The 19,517-nt window shown below is 45.4% G+C and overlaps 2 protein-coding genes across 4 annotated transcripts in view; one reads left to right on the forward strand and one right to left on the reverse strand.

The window, feature by feature from the left end:
* LRRC8A (leucine rich repeat containing 8 VRAC subunit A) overlaps positions 1–19,517 on the forward strand; it is a 32,400-nt gene that overhangs the window by 5,574 nt on the left and 7,309 nt on the right. Inside the window, exon 3 of the mRNA XM_075015637.1 lies at positions 14,003–16,166. Within this exon, the coding sequence (XP_074871738.1) occupies positions 14,010–16,166 (2,157 nt within the window). The 5' untranslated portion in view covers positions 14,003–14,009. The remainder of the gene's footprint in view (positions 1–14,002; positions 16,167–19,517) is intronic.
* Positions 1,328–19,517, reverse strand: part of DOLK (dolichol kinase) — a 62,356-nt gene continuing 44,166 nt past the window's right edge. For 2 of the 3 annotated variants that reach the window (XR_012648374.1, XR_012648375.1), the window contains exon 7: positions 3,894–6,470. The gene's annotated coding sequence lies outside the window, so the exon portion shown is untranslated. Of the gene's footprint in view, positions 1,646–3,893; positions 6,471–19,517 lie in introns of those variants that run through there. The other variant, XR_012648377.1, reaches the window with a different exon arrangement.

The raw sequence follows: 19,517 nt of genomic DNA on the forward strand, positions 1-19,517 counted from the left end.
GTGGATTGTGGATCGGATGAGGAGTTGAGCCTGGCAAATGTAGCTCAGCTGTGGATCCACATTTTTTTTATATCTGTGCAGGGTTCTAGAGATGCTCAAGCATAAATGGTGGACAAAGAAACGGATACAAAGCGACACTGGGGAGGGAGCACTACAGCATAGGCAGTAAAGTTTGTAGAAATTGCAAAGTAGGTTTTCTTCTTTTGAAAACATGAGGCAGATGCAGACCACGAGCTCAGCTAGTACCTGAAAGAAGGGATTTTTAGAAGCAGTGTGGTGAGCCCCTTGACTGCATATCATCTCTCCAAATAAGCCTGCAGTGCAGCTCAGTAGATACAAATTGTTCTCAGCTCTGAGATAGGACAGCCTGTCTTTATAGGAAGAAGGTAGAGCCTTTCAAGCTCTCTGGGAATCTTAAACAGCAAAGCACAGATACTGGCCCTGGCAAAATGTTCCCTTTGTCCTCACTGGCTGCTGGGTGATCCATGGGGGGCAGTTCAGAACTCTGATACTTTCTTGCTAATGAGGACAGGTATGGTGATATCCTGAACTTCATGGGTTGATTGCTGCATTTAGAATACTTCCAGAGTCTGTGTTCTGGAACATCCATATCCTGAATACGAGACTTGTAAGACAAATGGGTGATTCTCGTGATTATGCTTTTTTGAAAGACTGAGTTTATATACCACAGCATATTTGGTGCTGGTGTGTGTGGTTTTTTGTTTTTTTTGTTTTTTCCCCCCCCCCGCCCCCCCTCCTGCTGCTGTCTGCCTTTGCCTGTTGCCTTTCTTGGGTTCATTGGTTATCCATCATGACTAGATCTTTGGTGATGTTCTCTGTCAACCAGAAGAGGTTTTTTTGCTTGGGTTTCCTCTGTTTCTAGTTTTTAAAAAGCTGTTGCACACTTGCTTTGTTTCTCACTGCATTCATCTCCTCCATGGTTAAACTATGTGATTTGAATAGTCTCATTCAGTGACTGCTTAGGGAAATGCCAACTCAAAGTTTGATACTCAAGGCTTCGTAGTCCAATTTAGTGATCCTGTCCCTTTTCCCTAGAAGCTACTCCCAGAGTGCCAGTCTTCTTCATTCACTTAAGAGTGGCCCGGAAAGGGAAACTTAAGGGTTGTCTAGCTACCTGAACAGTACGAGTTGCCACGTGCCTGGCATGTTTAAGCGTGGGTTTACAACACATCAGTCCCAGTTTGCTCTACCTGCTTCTTGGGTGTATGATTTGTATGAAAGATGGAAATAAAACCTTGTGACTCTTGCTCTGAATTTATTGATAGGTTTACATTAAAACTTCTCTCTGGCGCTTGAAAGACTCTAATGCAGAAATCACGCCACTATAAAAGTACGTGTCGAGGGTTGAAAAATTCCACTGTCACTGAAGCACTTGTACTCCCCATAGCTGAAAGAAAAGACTAGATCTGGATAGTCTATTTCTGTCACCGATTTATACATTCATGAGCTCTCACTGTCTAACACTTGCCTGTTCGGCTTGCATCATTCTGGTAAATCATCATAAGTCACCCTTGTTTGTGCAGCTCTGCGTCACGCTGACATTAGGATTGTTGCCCCAGTGTGCACTGCAGTGATAACTCCAAATTCCCTGGCTCGTTTCCTTGTAGGATGCCGTGGAATGCCACTGAAAATCATAAATCACGTCATGAGATTAGAGATCCAATCTGAAGTTTGCACTGGTCTCCTGCAGATGTTCATCCCTGCACTTGTCAGGGCAGGCTTGCTTATGTGCTGAGTCAACATGAGCAGTCACATCTTGCTGGAGCAGGTAGTTGCTGCCAGGGTTGCCTCCTAGAAGGTATCTGCCCTGCTGAACCACTTAAGCAAACGCTGTGTGTAGATTTGAGCTCTGAGTATGGATTGGGATTATTTCTCCCCTTTCCAGAAGTCCTACAAGAAAAGACAACTTGTCCTTTATCCTCTTTCCTACCTGCTGCATCAGCAACTGAGGAACTGATGAATGTTCCACGCCATCAGTGAGTAGCTACATGAGAATCTATTCATTTGGTTTATCAGTATGTGGGCTTTCCTTGGCACTGGGACTCCTGTGAAAAATGCTCGCATTGCATCAGCAGCCACTGCTTGCTAAGAGCAGTTTATCTCTGTGATTCAGAAATGGTGATTACGTGGCTGGGAATATGAATGCTGCATTGTAAGCTGGTTGGTTTGCATTGCTGTAGGTAACAGTGTGTAAAATGTAAATCAGAGGGGTTAGCTAATATCATTGTGAGGTCAAATTTGGCAGCTGGTATCCTTCTCAAAGGGAAGATCAGAATTTTCAAGTAGAAAGTTGATTTGCTGCGAATGCTTGTGCTTCCTTGCTGTTGGCTTAAGGCTAACTCTTTGGAATGGAGTAGTTCTGATTCTAAATGGCCCATTTTAAGGCTCTCATGTTTGCCAAATGAAGGGTGATAAGGTGTCTTCTGAAGAACTTGTGTTGTTATGGGAATTGTCTTATTTCACTTGGAAGTTGAGCAGGGGGGCGGGCAGGTGGGTTATTCTTACCTGCTGCTTTCAGCAAACTTGGCTTTTTAAAGTGCCCTGAGGCTGGATGGATTGAGTTACTTAGGGTATGTCTACACTAATAACTTTTTTATGCAACTCATGTCAACATCCAAAAGTCAACGCAACAGAAAAGGCCAGAGAATGTTCGCACTTGTTCCCTCTGTTGACAAATCATGTGCACATTGGGGGCACCATCCTAGACAGAGTGGGCAATGCACTGTGAGTGTGTATCCCGCAGTGCAGTGTTGTGGGAAGGCAGACCTGATCCCTGCACATCTTGGTATTCCTGCTGAGTTCTCCCACAGCCTCCTCCGGTGAAGAGAGATGCACTGTGGGTGGCTCAGTGGGCTCTTGTTGCTGTGGGATGTCAATGCAATATAGTGACTTGTCTGCCTCCCCCTGCAGCAGCACTCTGGCTGCTGCTGTTTCTAATGCAGGGGGTGGGCAAGATTCCAGCCCACCAAATCTTTGATCTGACCCGCAGCCTGCCCCACCGAGACCCCAGGCTGCTCAAAACTTCTGGTGGTTCCCTCTATGTGCCTCTGGATGTCACATGCCCCTGGGGGGGCGGAAGGGAGGGAGACATTTTTTGCATGCAGCTCCAAACCCTTAGGTGTAGGAGCAGTGCACAAAGTCTCTCCCTTTCCCCACCCCTGCATGACGTAGAGAGGTCCATGGTAGTTAGCCAGCAATTCAGAGCACTGCTGCTTAAACTTTTTGAGACCAGGGAACACCAAACAATAATATTTTTGTGCAGAACACTTTTTTGAAAACTTTCTTCAAAACAACCTGTTGTCAGGCCAAAAAAACACTAACAGCAACATATACAGCAAAAACAAAATTAAGTAATTTAATCAGGTGTCATAATAATGAAGAAGTAACATTGTATTTGGTTTTAATAACGAAGTGTATGCCATCAGTGTATGATATCAAAAGTGTCTGACGCTCATGGCACACCTGCAAGCTGTTCACAAACGTATTCCACGGAATATAGTTTAAGAAACACTGATTTAGAGCAGCCTGGGGCTGTGGCAGGCAAGGATCTGCCCCAGTATCCTGGCATGCTGCTGGCCAAGAACTGCCTAGGTAAGCATCCGGCCAGAGCCTGCCTCTGGCACCCAGCCCTCCTGCTCCCTAACTGCCTGCCTCATGTCACCACCTAAATCTTCTGCATCCCCATGTCCCAAGTGAGAATCCTCTCCTGCATCCAAGCCCCCACCCCCATCCTGTACCCCCTGCTGTACCTAAACCCTCTGCATCCCCCACACACAACAGGTTACATGTCCCTTCCAGATCCTTCACATGTCCCTTCCCACACCTTCACCCAAACTCCCTCCCAGACCTCACACCCTAGTCCCTTATCCCAAGCTCCCTTCTGCACCCAACCTCCATCCCAGACCTTACACACTTCCAAAGAAAAGTGTGACCCTTGACCACTTGTCAAAATCTTGGCATGAACCCCTGCCCCCAATTAAATTATTGGCCGCCCCGTCATATTGCAAGGCAGAACAGGAGCAGTCCAGTGATTTGCTCTTTGTTCCCCAAAGGAAGCAGCCCACTGAGCTGTTGGATACTTCCCAGAGCTTTGACAGGGGAGGCGTGCCTGCCTACAGGGTGGCAGAGATCAAAACACTGCGCAGAGCCATCAGGGCAGGCATTGTGGGATACTTGTGGAAGCCACCGCTGTTGACCAGACAAACCAGTCTGCACTGGCTCTGTCAACAGTAAAGAGAGGGAGGGGAAAGCAGAAAAGTCTTTCATGGGCAGAAGTTTTGTCCCTGAAACTGGGCATTTTTCGTGACGGAAGTTGCACTGCAGTGTGAATGCTGCTCTCATTTTTTTTTCACCAAAAGGCAGTTTTGATGATGAAACTCAGTAGTGTTGTAGACCTATCTTTAGCTGGTCTCTTCTGTTGCCAGTTTTCAGGCTTCTCCAGCTGGGGTTCTCTTCTAGCCTGCTCTCGGAAAGCTTTTCTGAAAGATGACTGGAAACGGAGCGGCTTCCAGCTCCTTTTTTCCTTTAATTCTGGGCCAACTAAACATGTGGCGTTGAGAAATCTCCCAATTCTGCTTCTGGCTGGAGGAGTCTTTTAAATTGAACTCGGATGTCTGAACAAAAGGAGCTTTGTGCTGTTGTCAGGATTTCAGGAGAGGAGGGTAGAAAGGAGGAGAGGGAAGAGAAGCTGTGCTCTGCTAAGACTTTGTAATGTCTGGCTCACCAGCAGAAAGAGCTGTGCTGTTAAGAGGAATAAGTTCCTGTCCTGCATCTTCCTGTCTTGCCTGAGTCTGAACCAATCTTTATACCCCTGTTTCTCTTCTTGGAGGTAAGGAATCCTATGGGATGATTCACTTCTGCTTTCCCGCCTGTTTTGGGAGGAGGGCACCTTGTATTGAGAATATTCAATATGGGTTGAAGATGGAACTGAATGATGCAAGGGCAAGTAGGCAAATAAGACTGCAGTACAGGCTGGGTTCATATATTGCATACTGCATCCTTTAAGAGAGAGGACTTCCCTGGATTTAAGGGATCCTGGAAGAGAGCCTAGGAAATCTAAGGGTACCCATCCACCAGCATTCTGGCTCCCTGTCTGTATTCACACAGTATTTTTCCTGCACTTGCATAGTTATAAGTGGGGCGTGAATCTGGCTAAGTGAAGGCTCAGATAAGACGCTCAGCAAACTAGTGAGCCAAGATAGCACATCATCCAAGGAAAGCAGAGCAAGGGAGCCATTTCAGGAAGATGCAGCGGGGTAGGGAATGCCAACAGCCATGCATACCAGGATCCTGCTTGCTTGTCTACCTGTTCCTTGGCTTATCAGAGAGCAAAGTGAAAATACACAGTTTGTGTGAATTACTCCTTTGCCTCCTCCCCAGCCAGGAGTGAGAGGCATGCATGGAAGTTGTGTATGTTCCTCTTGTTCCTCATTATGGGGAATGGAAGAAAGAGCAAGCAGCATCCAGGTATGCACAGCTCTCCCAAAATGATGCCCTTAAAACAGAAACGGCACCTCTCATTCACTTTTGTGATCTGGTTGGCTATTAACTTCAGCAGCTTGTGTCCTGGCAGTAAGTCAGCTTTCGTTTGTCTTTACTAGGTTTTCTAGTTCCAGGCTGATGAATTCTAGGAGTCATCTTAATCTCAAACTGTTTGTGCTCCTGCAGGCATGATCTCTGCTCTCTACAACCTTGTTGTGTTTTTTTTTTTTTGTTAGCTTGAATCTAGGCTGCTTCATATGGCCAGGAAACCCAGCGCTTCAGGTGTGCTGTGGTGTTTTGATATTAACTCTACTCTCCAATGTGCAATAGTCATGCCCAAGGCATCCCAGCTCTTGCGCTCCACAGTAAACGACTTCTGTATGTCTCTGGATAAGAGAGGACAATGGCATTTGGTGACACACACATCTGCAGTGATCACAGTGGTATGTCACACTGGTTGTGAAAATCCATCTTTCCCTTAACCCCATATCTATCATAGCTACCTGTATAGCACTATCCCTACAGTTCTGTGAATCTGCTGCATGTCATAGACAGGGACGTGGTCAGTTGTTAATAATAATTCTAAACCTTTTAATAAATGAAAGGCTCTCTTGTTCTCACAGCTGACTGGTTAGAATAGAGAACCTGATGAATTTGTGAGCGCTAACGGATTCCATAGCAAAAGGTGCTCTTGCATCAACATTTGGAGGCCATGGATGATGTAGGGACCCTAGAAGAGGTGAATTTGTGGGCTGGAATGTGGATCCTTCGTCTTGTGGAGTGCTTATATTTAAGAGAGGATGCAGCCTTTCCCCTATCCTGGTAGAAGCAGAAGAGCCACATATCCTGATGACAGTCTGTGAGGTACGTGTTTTCTGCCCATTCAACTTATGTGGTTGGATCCTTCAAAGATGTAGTCCATTCCTTTGAAAAAGGTTACTGGGGTGACAGGAGAATGCTGCAGTACTCTGAAGAATTAAAAAAACAAAAACAAAAAAGCTTTGAGGCAGATTAACCTTTTTAAGATTTTTATTTCCTTCTCCAGTGTGCAGCCTGCTTTGCATATAATTCTATAATCAAATGGTTTTTTTTTTTTGTTTCTGTTATGTGAAAGATTAGACATTGAGCAGGTCTAAACCAGCTGCGTGTGCAAACATGGTGAAAGACTAATTTGACTTAAGCTAACTTTCTAGAGGTCACTGGTCTGCTTCCTTTAACCTCCCTCTGCAGAGTTCACAAGGATGTGGGTGCTCCTGTTCTGGGTTCTTAGAAGATTCTGTAATGGGAAATGTATAGGGATGGGACACCCATCCTGCTTCACTAGATTTGTCACCTGATGTTTACCCCTTCCCCATTTCTAGTGAGGTAACTAAAACCTGTACTTAAATCCTTAATCTCTTCTCCCAATTGAGGCTGTCAAGGTTCTGTTGTGTGGATTCTGGTGTGGCCTGGGGCATTTATATTGACAGTCTTCATGTGCATGAGAAGAGAAGCTGATGGTGTTTACACTCAGACCCTTTCTAGCTATGTTTCCTGAGTGTTATGGTCTGAACCTGCCCCACTCTCCCTCTCTGGAAAAATGCCTGAGTGGACCCAACTGCTGGATTCCATGTGCTCCTAAGCCTCCAGGTCTGGGTGGTGACTAGTGTTCCCTCAAAATTTATTCTGCCCATGGATGAAGAAAATTAATGTGCCCCAAGGCATGTGCAGGTGTTCACCACAAGTAGAAATGCATGTTGGCTGCTATGAGAGGCTCTGGGCTGCTGCACAGGAGAAATTCAGGTGCTGAATAGCTCATCAGCAGAGTACCAAGTGCTCAGCTTTCAGCAAACACTAGTGGTGACTAGTCACTCATCCTAGCGCTGGGTCTCTCCGGTACTCTCCTATGTGCAGCCCCCATGTCATCTCACACCCTTCTTGGGCAGAGAGATGACAGTCTATTTGCTTTAGACTCTGAAACCAGCGTTCCAGCTCTCTTGATCGCCTAGCAACTTATATTAAATTCCCATGGAGCTTCCTGCCACCCCACTTTAAGGACAGTATGGCTGGAGACCACCAAACAGGGCTTAGCAAAGTCCTGCTTTGTGTTTAAAAAAAATCATTCTACAGAGCTATAGATATTGGAAAAATAAGTCCTGAATGCAGCCTTCAGGTCTGATCTCATTCTTCCCTTTATGTCCTGAGTTTGATCATCATGCTCAGGTGAGGCAGCTCTTCCTGGCTTCCCTCTCCTTTAAAACAGTGTCCCCTGTTTTAAATCTGTCCCTCTCTTTTTTTTCCATGTGCTTCCAGGCTTTAGCTCCCCCCTCAGCTTCTAAGTAATGCCATTCAAAGTCAATGATCTTACTGGTAGAAGTCCCATTGTTCCAATGGGGCCAGGGAGGTATTTCAACTTTGGTCCTTGATGGCCATGTCATAACTTCTTGTAGCTGGTCTACTATGCATCAAACCCGGGCTGCAAAATGGAGGCTCAAATCCAGAAAAGAGGTGCAATTCAACATGACTTGCAGCATGATGACACTAATGAGTAGAACACTTGAAACACAATGGGGTTTGTCAGGCAAAATGGAGGCTAAAAACTTGTATCCCCAGGTTGTCTCCAGCATACAAATCTTACTTATTGTCACAGGAAGCTGGGAGAACTCACTGCTATGTTCTCTAGTTCATGATATATTATGTTTTCTAGCTCCAGATGTTGAGAACCTGACAATGGTACACAGCAGATACTAGCTGATATAAAATCACTTTTAATTCTTTGTCTAGCACCTTTTGGGACTTGCCCTGCTTCTGAGGGAGGGAGTGGAGTGTCTGATTTCTAGTAGCAATTATGTAGCATAACTGAAGATAGGATATTTCCTGCCTTCACCTAACTGAGGATTCACTTGTTCACACAAAATTTTACTAGACCATAACCTGAGACAAGCTCAACATACTTTCAATCATGCTGTTTCTTAACTCATTAGGAATTACAGGATGTGAACTGAGACTTTTTCTACCCCATGCAGCTAGCAGAGTTATTGCAGGAACCCTGACATGCTTTTTTCTTGAGTTCAGTGTGCCTGCTTCTTGCCACCCTGCATTCCCTCAAAGCAGGCCAAAGTGATGATTCTGGTATGGCTAGCTTGCTGCTGTAAGAGATGATAAAATTCCTGTGTTGCTGACATTAGCTTAGTCTTGATGGGCACTGGAATCCTGGAACCAACAATTGGATCATAAGTTCCTGAGATGAGCTCTCCCTGCTTCTAGTGGATTTCTTGGAAGTCCACCAAAAGGAAGTACTAGGCAGTTAGTACCTCCTGCTCTACATGGGACGTCAATCCTGTCACTGGGCATTGTACCAGGGAAAGTCTTCAGTGGGTGGGGCAGACGTGGTTGACCAATGGCTTTATCCTCTCACCCCTGGATTGTATGCAACCCCCTCTTAACACAAGTTTGTTTTAATTACATGTGACAACAGAGAGCAGGGGAAATGAAATAGGCCCCTACACTGCATTCTAACAGAACCATCAATTAATGACCATGTGTGCTCTAAGTCCTTTTGTGATGACCACTAAGCATTTAATGATTGCTTAGTGTTGATCTGCAATCTCTGAATGCTGCCTGCTACAGAAGGTAGTGGAGGGTTGTGTACTTGTAAGGTCACCATCAGAAACTCCTAGAAAGCCTGGAAACTTGGGTAAGCTGTGGGGTTGACAACCACCACAGGCCTGGGGGCAAGATGGAAGGGGTCTTAGCTCTGTGCCCTAAAAGGGGTAGGGCCTATAGCAGTCAGCCCTGGCCCCCTCCCCACAGAGCTGCATGAAGTAGCACAGCAGGACTGCCACAGCATTTCAAAAGGGTCTAGAGCTCTGGCGGCAGCTGCTGCTGTGGCAGTGGCTGGAGCTCCAGGCCCCTTTTGAAATACATGGCCCTGGAGCAGTTGCCCCCTTTGCCCCTCCTTTTGGCAGGCCTGGGGGTGAACCATGACTGTTAGTGGTGGGCCATTAATCTTTATAAAATAGATTTAATGAATCACCTAGAAATGAAGCGATGGTTTCCCACTAGTGGAGGCAGGTTTAAGAAGCCCAGCCCTGTTGGAGAGTTAGTTACGTGCCAGCAGAGGTGGGTGGCTGATATTTAAGCTTCTCCTTTCTCCAGATGTTTGTCTTCTTTCAACTCTTTAAGCACAGAACTTTCTTTTGTGTGAGGCATCAGTGGGATTATGGTGTAAAGGATTCTCCATGTGAGTTCTGTTCTGTTTTCTGGGAGTGGGATGAGGGAGCGGGTCTGTGTGAAAAGTCCTTGATACGTTCTTTTTATTTCCTCTCCTCCCTGCCCCCATCTGCTCGGCGTGCGGCCTGTAATTTAAGTTCTGGCTCATCACAACGGAACTTTTTCACAAGCTTCCCCGGCCTAATACAGCCTGAATCCTAAACCAGAAAGTAAGCATCCTGCTTTGTTTAGGATGTGGAGAGAAAATGAGCTAGCAGTGGCCAAAGACTTTGCTAGGAAGTGTTCAGTCTCAGCAGAAAATCCAAGAATGGAATCCAAGTGATAATACATTTCCTGTCTATTCTGTTTATAAATAAAGGGCTTCAATTTCCAGGACTGTAATTTGGGAACCTTTTTCATACTAAACTTAGTCAAGTTTTTAGGTGTATTTGGTGGGAGGGAGCCAAGAGAAACTTAGCTCTCTCCTTGTACTAGACTTGGTAGTAATCTAGTGTTTTTTCATCTGAGCACCACAGTGCTTTGCAAACTGTACATTAGGACTCTGTTATCTGTGGGATGTAGATAGCCCTATTTCAGTGACTCTCAATAGGTACCTCTTTCAGGAATCTGACTTTTGTCTTGTGTACCCCTCAAATTTCTTCTCACTTAAACTACTGGCTTACAAAATCAGACATAAAATAGATGTGTCTGAACACACTAATACTGAAATTGTTTGTTTGCTTTCTTATTTCTACTATGTAATCAATTGATGCAGTAGACCCACACTTTGCATGTACTTGACTTATGCATTTTTATATTAACGTGAGTTCAGTGTGGGAGGACCCTACTTTCCTGTACCCCATGTTGCCGCTTATCCCCGCACTGCTGGCTGTCTCAGGGGCTCCTTAGGAGGGAGCTCCTGCCTTGAGGCTGCCTGGCACTGCAACGCTGGGGCAGAAAGGGGCAGGCATAGCTGGAATTTCCCAGGACCAAGCCACGCTGTGGCTGGAGCTGCCTGGGGCTCCATCATCATGGCTGGAGTTGCCACTGCCAGAGCAGACCTGGGGCTGAGCCATGCCGGGGCTGGGGGATGGCAGGGGTGCCATGGCTGCTCCTTGTGGCCGGTGGCTAGAGCAGAAAGCACCCCAACCTGGCCCCTGCCTGCTCACCTGCAGTGGGAGCAGGCTGCCAGCTGGAGCAGAAGTTCCAGCCACTGGGTTCCCCCAGCCAGGGGAATTCCAGGGATCTCCCCCCGGCCGAATTTATGCAAAATTTCATTTACGTGGAGGTTGGCCAGGATGCAACTTTGGTGTAAATTGGATGTTTACTGTATATAAATATATATCCAGAAAAGTATGTACAATAGAGCAGTATAAACAAGTCAGTATGAAATTTTAGTTTGCACTGACTGTGCTTGTGTTTTATGTTGCCTGTTCTAAAAGTAGGCATCTATCTAGATGATCTAATGTGCCCTTTGGAACAGTTCGGTGTCCCCCAGGGGTACACCAACCCCTGGCTCAGAACGGCTGCTGTAGTTTTCATAAGGGTGACAGTGAGGCACAGATGGAGTGACTTGCCAAAGTTGTCACTGCAATCTGGCAACAGAGCCAAAACTAGAACTTAAAACTTCTTGGCCCCTGCTCTGACTAGTACCTGGCATCTAGGACATGAAAATGTGAAGTTCCCAGTCTCTCACTATCGCATTCATAACCCTTTATTCCTAATAAGATCACTTCAGATTTAGCCCATTCATCTAGACACTCATCTGCTATGCTCAGCTGGTGCACTACAGCTCAACATACGAGCCAGTGCTTCTTAGGGTCTCATCCTAACAGTACACGGCAGCTGCTCCTTCCCTGCCTCGTTTGCATCCCCCAAATTACTGCTCCCTGTGTTTGGACTTCAGCAGCTTATTGGTTTGTGTAACTGTGGCTCTGGCCACTGAACTTCCAGAACGCATTCCTTTCGTCTTAAGGGGCTTTTATTGGAAATCCTTCCCTTCGAGGGGTCACAGGTGAAGTTCTAAGTGCTTGGAGAGTACCTGGACATATTTTAATTTGGAGGATGAAACTAGTAACCAGAGGCTGATACAAAAGAGGGTAAGCGTGGATGCCCAGGAAGTCCAGGTAAACACCCAACTATAAAGCCTGTTAGCTACCGGGGAAGGAAGTGTAGGTTTGATTCCCACAGTGATGCTGTTCTGGAACCATGCATACAGGATTAATTTTTAGCATGGGCATCTGGCTAGTAGGTGTGTCTAAATCTGAAAACTTTCCCTACTCTGGCTGCTTAATGGAGAAATTTTGCCTTTTTGCCCAATTCTTCCCATCCCAAAGCCACCTGAGTTGTAGGGGGTAATATATTACTCTACCACCTTTACTAGAATTTGCCCTTCAAATGTGATCCAATAGGGCCCACAGCTCCGGCTGGTGGCTCTCCCAAGTAGCAACAAGTCAAAACTGACATATTACTACTTATTGCTCTGGAAAGCTATGAACTGCAAACCAGGCACTGGAGTCCTCTGCCTGCAAACTCAGGAAAACAGTGCTGTATCGGTTTACACGGGGAAGGTCTGCCTTTCAGCTTTCTGGTTTGAAAACTCTTCTAAAATGCAAGCTTAAATTCAGATATGGATCGCTTACATGCTCCATCTATCAGGAATGTTTCCAACGTGCCACTAGGGACTCCTCCCCACGCCCCCCCAATCCCTGTTGTATTTTAATTCTCACTCCCTTAGCACCAGTAATAGAGACCCTCTGAGAAAATACTCTTCTCTTACAGGCGTCTTCACTGGGTGAAGGTATCCAGGAGCTGGGTCCCTGTCTCCCACATCTTTCTAATATTTGGTTGTTTCCTTCAGAGTGGCTGAAAGACCAGTGCTTTAGCACTCCTGATCTTAGCTGGTTTCCAGCTATTTTCAGCTTCTCCTTTACACCTAGAACAGAGTATGATGCTGGGAGCCCCATGAAAGCTTGTGAGTGACAGACAAGAAGGCACTATAGTTGAGTTCAGTGTTACCCGAGCTTGTCCATGGTTATTATATTGTTTTTAACAGTCTTAATACTCAGTCAGAAAACCCCTGCATCACTGGCAGCTGTGTACTAAGGTGTCTGCTTTCCCAAAATTTGTTCCCTTGTGATGCTTAAACCCCTGCCAAGATGTGTTCTGTCAGGTATGTGTGACTGGAGAGCTTAACTCTTAATCCTCCTCCGTTCCTTGCTTATGTTAATGGTAATATAAGAAAGTGAGGTGAAATATATACATTGGAATCTTGTAACTGTGTCCCACAGAACAAATAACTGAGTCCCCTGGTGGGGTGTTAGATCATAGAAAAAAACAAATCCCTGCTAAATGAGGGGAGGGGCAGAGGCATGATATCCAGCTTTTCCTGCTGTCCCTGTTTTTCTCTCTGCTCTGTTTCCTCAAAGATGAGAGTAACGGAGAGGTAGCTGTGTTAGTCTGTATCTTAACAAAACAGCAAAGCAGTTATGTAGCACTTTAAAGACTAACAAAATAATTTATTAGGTGATGTGCCTTCATGGGGCAGACCCACTTCAGATCTGGAGATACGGCTATATTGATAGTGCCCTACTGGAAATAGCCATATCAAAGATGATATTGAGGCAACAATGACCAACTTCATTTTTTCCATGCAGTTTCAGACAACACACCTTTTTCAAGCGTTTGGGATAGTAGCACTAAGGCAGAATTGATGCCTGCCCCTTCCCCCCACCCCCCAGTGTGTTTGTGGCTTCAGAATGAGTAGCTACTTGCTTTGTGAACATAGTGCTTCTGAAAGGTGGCAGGCTGACCATGCTAGAAACTGAAGTCCTTAGCCGTGGAATTGGTGCAATAATAGTGTAAGCCTCTACATGCCAGCCTGTCAATGTGTAGGCACCAGGATCATGTTTCACTACCTTGAGGGTAGTGCTACTTGACTGCTTTTTGTTTTGATAGTGTATAGACTAGCACGGCTTCCTCTCTGTTACCTTGAGGGATAAGAGTCTTTAATCCTTCAGACTAGTTAAGGATGCATTTTGTGATGGCTTGTGATGGCTACCAATTTGTCAGGAATTAAGACTAAATATTGACTTCATAAAAACCTCCAAGCAGCTAACTGCTTTTGCTTACTATAGAACTTCATTTTATTTCAGCCTTGGAGTTGAAATTGTCTGGTGCGTGGTGTGTGTTTTTTGTGCAAAGCCAGCAAATACTTTGCTTACATAATCTGACCTTCCTGCTTTGTTTATCTTCAGTTAAATACAAACTGTTCTCTTCCAGTAACATCTGCCTGTGGCTTCCTTTTTAGGTGAACCATGATTCCTGTCACTGAACTGCGTTATTTTGCTGATACTCAGCCGGCATACCGCATCCTGAAACCATGGTGGGATGTCTTCACGGACTACATTTCCATAGTCATGCTAATGATTGCAGTGTTTGGAGGGACACTTCAGGTTACCCAGGACAAAATGATCTGCTTGCCCTGCAAATGGGTTACCAAAGACTCCTGTAATGACACTTTCAGAGGTTGGACAGCTACAACTCCAGAACCCACTTACTATAACTCTAGTCTTGTCCCACCTCAGGACTCTGGGCCTACAGGAATCCGATATGACCTAGATCGGCACCAGTATAACTATGTGGATGCAGTGTGCTATGAGAACCGCCTTCACTGGTTTGCCAAGTATTTCCCTTACTTGGTGCTACTACACACGCTGATCTTCTTGGCTTGCAGTAACTTCTGGTTCAAGTTCCCACGGACCAGCTCCAAGCTGGAGCATTTTGTGTCTATTCTGTTGAAGTGTTTTGACTCTCCCTGGACAACAAGAGCACTGTCTGAGACAGTAGTGGAGGAGAGTGATCCCAAGCCTGCCTTAGGGAAGATGAATGGCTCCATGGACAAGAAATCGTCCACGGTCAGCGAGGATGTGGAAGCCACTGTCCCCATGCTACAGAGAACAAAGTCGCGGATAGAGCAAGGGATCGTTGATCGATCAGAGACGGGTGTCTTGGACAAAAAAGAAGGTGAACAGGCCAAAGCACTCTTTGAGAAAGTGAAAAAGTTCCGCACACATGTGGAGGAAGGAGACATAGTCTATCGCCTCTACATGAGACAGACCATCATCAAGGTGATCAAGTTCATCCTGATCATCTGCTACACAGTCTACTATGTCAACAACATTACCTTTGATGTTGACTGCAAGGTGGACATTGAGAGCCTGACTGGTTACCGCATGTACCGCTGTGCTCATCCTCTCGCCACACTCTTTAAAATCCTGGCCTCCTTCTACATTAGCCTGGTGATCTTCTATGGCCTGATCTGCATGTACACCCTCTGGTGGATGCTGAGGCGATCCCTCAAGAAATACTCCTTTGAGTCCATCCGGGAGGAGAGCAGCTACAGTGACATCCCTGACGTCAAGAACGACTTTGCTTTCATGCTGCACCTGATCGACCAGTACGACCCCCTGTACTCCAAGCGATTTGCTGTCTTTCTGTCTGAGGTGAGCGAGAACAAGTTACGGCAGTTGAACCTCAACAATGAGTGGACCTTGGAGAAGCTACGCCAGAGGATCACGAAGAATTCCCAGGACAAGCTGGAACTGCATCTCTTCATGCTGAGTGGCATTCCTGATACAGTGTTTGACCTTATTGAGCTGGAGGTATTGAAACTGGAGCTCATCCCTGATGTTACTATCCCACCAAGCATTGCCCAGCTCACCAGCCTCAAGGAGCTGTGGCTTTACCACACAGCTGCCAAAATTGAGGCCCCAGCGCTTGCCTTCTTGAGGGAGAACTTGAAATCTTTGCACGTCAAGTTCACCGACATCAAAGAAATCCCTCTGTGGATTTATAGCCTAAAGACCTTGGAGGAGCTCCACCTGACAGGGAACCTGAGTGCAGAGAACAACCGTTACATTGTGATTGATGGACTGAGGGAACTGAAGCGGCTCAAGGTGCTTCGGTTGAAGAGCAACCTCACCAAGCTGCCGCAGGTGGTGACAGATGTTGGGGTGCATCTGCAGAAGCTCTCCATCAACAATGAGGGTACCAAGCTCATTGTCCTCAACAGTCTTAAGAAGATGGTCAACCTGACAGAGCTGGAGCTGATCCGCTGTGACCTGGAACGCATCCCGCACTCTATCTTCAGTCTCCACAACCTCCAGGAGATTGACTTGAAGGACAATAACCTCAAGACCATTGAGGAGATCATCAGCTTCCAGCACCTGCACCGTCTCACTTGCCTTAAACTGTGGTACAACCATATCGCGTACATCCCCATGCAGATCGGTAACCTCACCAACTTGGAGCGCCTTTATCTGAACCGTAATAAGATAGAGAAGATACCCACCCAGCTTTTCTATTGCCGGAAGCTGCGTTACTTGGATCTCAGCCACAATAATTTGACTTCTATACCAGCAGACATTGGACTACTGCAGAACCTGCAGAACCTGGCTGTTACAGCCAACAGGGTAAGTGAGGAGGGAGTGTAGATAAAGCTGCATAACAGGCAGTAAGAATCTTAGAGTGAAGTGTACTAGAAACATTTAACTATCAGGCATGCAGTGTCTTAGAATCATAGCATACTAGGGCTGGGAGAGCCCTTGGGAGGTCATCTTGTCCAGCCCCCTGCCTAAAGCAGGATCAACCCCAACTAAATCATCCCAGGCAGGACTACATTAAGCTGGGATTTAAAAACCTCTAGGGATGGAGTTTCCACCACCTCTCTAGGTAATGCATTCCAGTGTTTCACCACCCTCCTGGTGAAATAGTTTTTCCTAATATCTAGCCTATACCTCTCCCTCTGTAATTTCAGACCATTGCTCCTTGTTCTGCTATCTGTCACCATTGAGAACAGTCTCCATCGTCTTTAGAGCTCCCTTTCAAGAAGTTGAAGGCTGCTATCAAATCACCCTTCAGTCTTTTCTTCTGCAAACTAAGTAAGCCCAAATCTCTCAGCCTCTCCTCATAGGTCATGTGCTCCAGCCCCTTAATCATATTCATTTTCCTCTGCTGAACCCTCTGCAATGTGTCCACATCCTTTCTATAACTGTGAAGGAACAGCATAGGAAGCAAAGGGATGAGATGTAACTAGCTGCCTATTTTCTATTGCAAAACATAGACAAAGGTGGAGCTCTACAGAGCTTTTTAAGGAGGTGGAGTATGCTATAAAATTTGATCTCTTTCTTATAATTAAATCTATAATCCATAGGAATTCGCTAGAAATTTAGGTAACTATTACTCATTAATTGCTTACTGGGCAGGCAACAGTGCTTTGGAAACTGGTCTCTGCATGAAAACCACTTAGTGTAAAAACAATTAAAGACTGGCAGTAGACATGCAGCAGTTTCTCTGTCAATGACAACCTCAGTAGCTGCTGTTCATACATGTTGCATTAGATTTACTCCTATCCACACAGCACACTGTCTAGAACCACCTGTTAACATATCTTATTCTGAGTCCTGATGTCTTACACAATTACAGACACTTATTCTGGGTAGCCTTTTCTCTATTTACCATGTAGTAAAGTCCTTTGTGTGTAGTACCACAGGCAAAGTCAGAGCTGAAATATTTGGAGTGGGGCACTGTCCTTAGCTTGTGAAGTGAGCCAAGTCAGGCCAGGTCTACACAGCAAACTTGCATTGATTTAACTACATCACTTGGGGGCAGTGTCCCCATAAGCTGAGTGCTTGGGCTGCTGCCCAAAAGAGATTGAGGTGCTGCGCAGTTGTGTATGTTGTTGGGATGGCTTTTCCTGTTGACTTGGTGCTGCCTCTCTTGGAGATGGAGTAATTTATGCTGACAGTAGATGCTCTCCCATCAGTGTAGTAGTTTCTTCATTGAAGCACTGCAGTGGAACAGCTGCACTGCAACATTTAAAGTGTTGGCCTTTAACATTACTAATCACTGACTGATACAAGTGCACATGCATCTTCAGACTACAGTAAATGTGAAGTCACCATAACATGTACATCTGGCTCTGGTTTAACACAACAGCAGTTTTTTCTCTGTAACTTGCAAGCAGAGACTGCTGCAATGTGGGATCAGGAAGCGAATTTTGTCCTAATGACCTTCTTAATTGCTTACGAGTGGCAAAACTTGGAAATTTGTCATGATTGTGACATGCTGCCTGATGTTGTTAAGTAAAAGGAAGTCTTCATAACTTATTCAGTGATTGCCCTAGAGTTGCAAACCTTCATTACATAAAATACTGTAAATTGCTTATAAAGTATGTCTGTTTAAAGGCTCCATTTAGTCTATCTGTATTTGAAGATCCACTGATGCCTTATAGAAACTGAAAATACTTTGGTTAGAATTTTGCTTGTTTCTTACTGACCACAAAGCCCAGGAGGCTGTGTTGCCAGAGAGATGAGAACAAATATTTTGCTCCATTTAAAAAATCCATCTAATTACTTATTCCCACCTGAAGTAACAAAGGAGTATGCTAGCGTAACTGCACAAAAAGCAACCAACCCTGACAAAGGACTGTGAATTCAGGTGGACATGTGCAGCAAAGTCCTCTCCCTTTATGAGACATCTGCAGCAAGGCCCTGATGCTTTAGATACATCTTGATAAGAAGATACTGTCTGTTACCAAAACACTTCCTTCAGTCTTTCACAAGGGAAAATGCTGGAGGCAAAACAACTATATTCTAAATTGTAAATGGGGTTTCTAAAACTCCAGTTAACTTTTGGTGGTTCTTCAGTAGCCGCCTTGCTTCTAAATTTGACATGGCATCCCTGGAACCAGACAAGCGGTGCCTCTTCTGCATTAACCTGGATCTCTAGCCTTCAGAAAAATGAAGTTAAACAGTGTTTAAGAAGCCATCCTGTCTGTTAAACCGCTCTCAACACCAGATTAAGCCGTGGCTAACCTACCGCCCCTGGCATTGGGGAAAGTGTGACGCATTGTATAGCCATTCACTTCAGCAATAGGTTTAAACATAAAAATCCTTTTCCTTCATGGGTAGGAGGCTTCAATGTAGCATCCATCAGCTGGCATTTGCTAGATGCCACATGAAGCAAAGTAGAAAAAGCTGTTGAGGCTCTATTTTTAAGGTGCATAAATAGTTGGGTTTTGAACAGTGCCATTTTTTGGCAGTTCAAAAGTCCATGTCCCACAGAGTAAATATAAGCTGTGCATCCCATCCTCTGCAGTCTGGGGGTGAAGCATCTCTTCTGAATGAGTATGATTGAGGCAGCGCTCTCTCTCTTTTTTCATATATAATTTTTCTCCAATAAAATGCAGAGCCTCCTATCTTGCTCTTCCAAAGACACTAATGCAACATGGAGGTGAGATGTGGTATTCTCTTTCCTGCCCAGCCTTCTGACTCCCAGAGATCCAGCGAGACAGCTCATCAGCTCTTGTTCCCTGCAGATGGGTTGTTTCCACAATTACTCTTGGTCTCGGGAAGCCTGGTTAGTTACAGTAAACAGAAGCAGGAAATCCAAGTGCTGATAAACTGGCATTTCTTGACCATAAGAATTTTATCTCCAGGATCCCCTGCTCACCCACCAGTCCTAGTAAATAGCTACATCTGGAGCTGGCTAATACCACTTAGTTTTTCTGGGACTCAGGCCCTCTTGTAGCAAAGTTTGCTGCTGCCACTTACTAGCTATGACAACTGAGTTAAATTTTGCAGCTTGTACAGAATGATAGTCCCGATTAACAATAGCTGAATAAAGCTGCTGTTTTCTATTCCATGGGCTCTAGGTTATTCAGCATTTTGGCTGCTTTTTAAGGACACTCTGTAGCCAATGACTGCAGAAGATGTGCCTGGAGCATAATTAAACTTAAAACAGAGGGCAATTATGTTTAAAGG

Source organism: Carettochelys insculpta, chromosome 21 (assembly GCF_033958435.1).
Source record: "Carettochelys insculpta isolate YL-2023 chromosome 21, ASM3395843v1, whole genome shotgun sequence".
Taxonomy (NCBI): Eukaryota; Metazoa; Chordata; order Testudines; family Carettochelyidae; genus Carettochelys; species Carettochelys insculpta.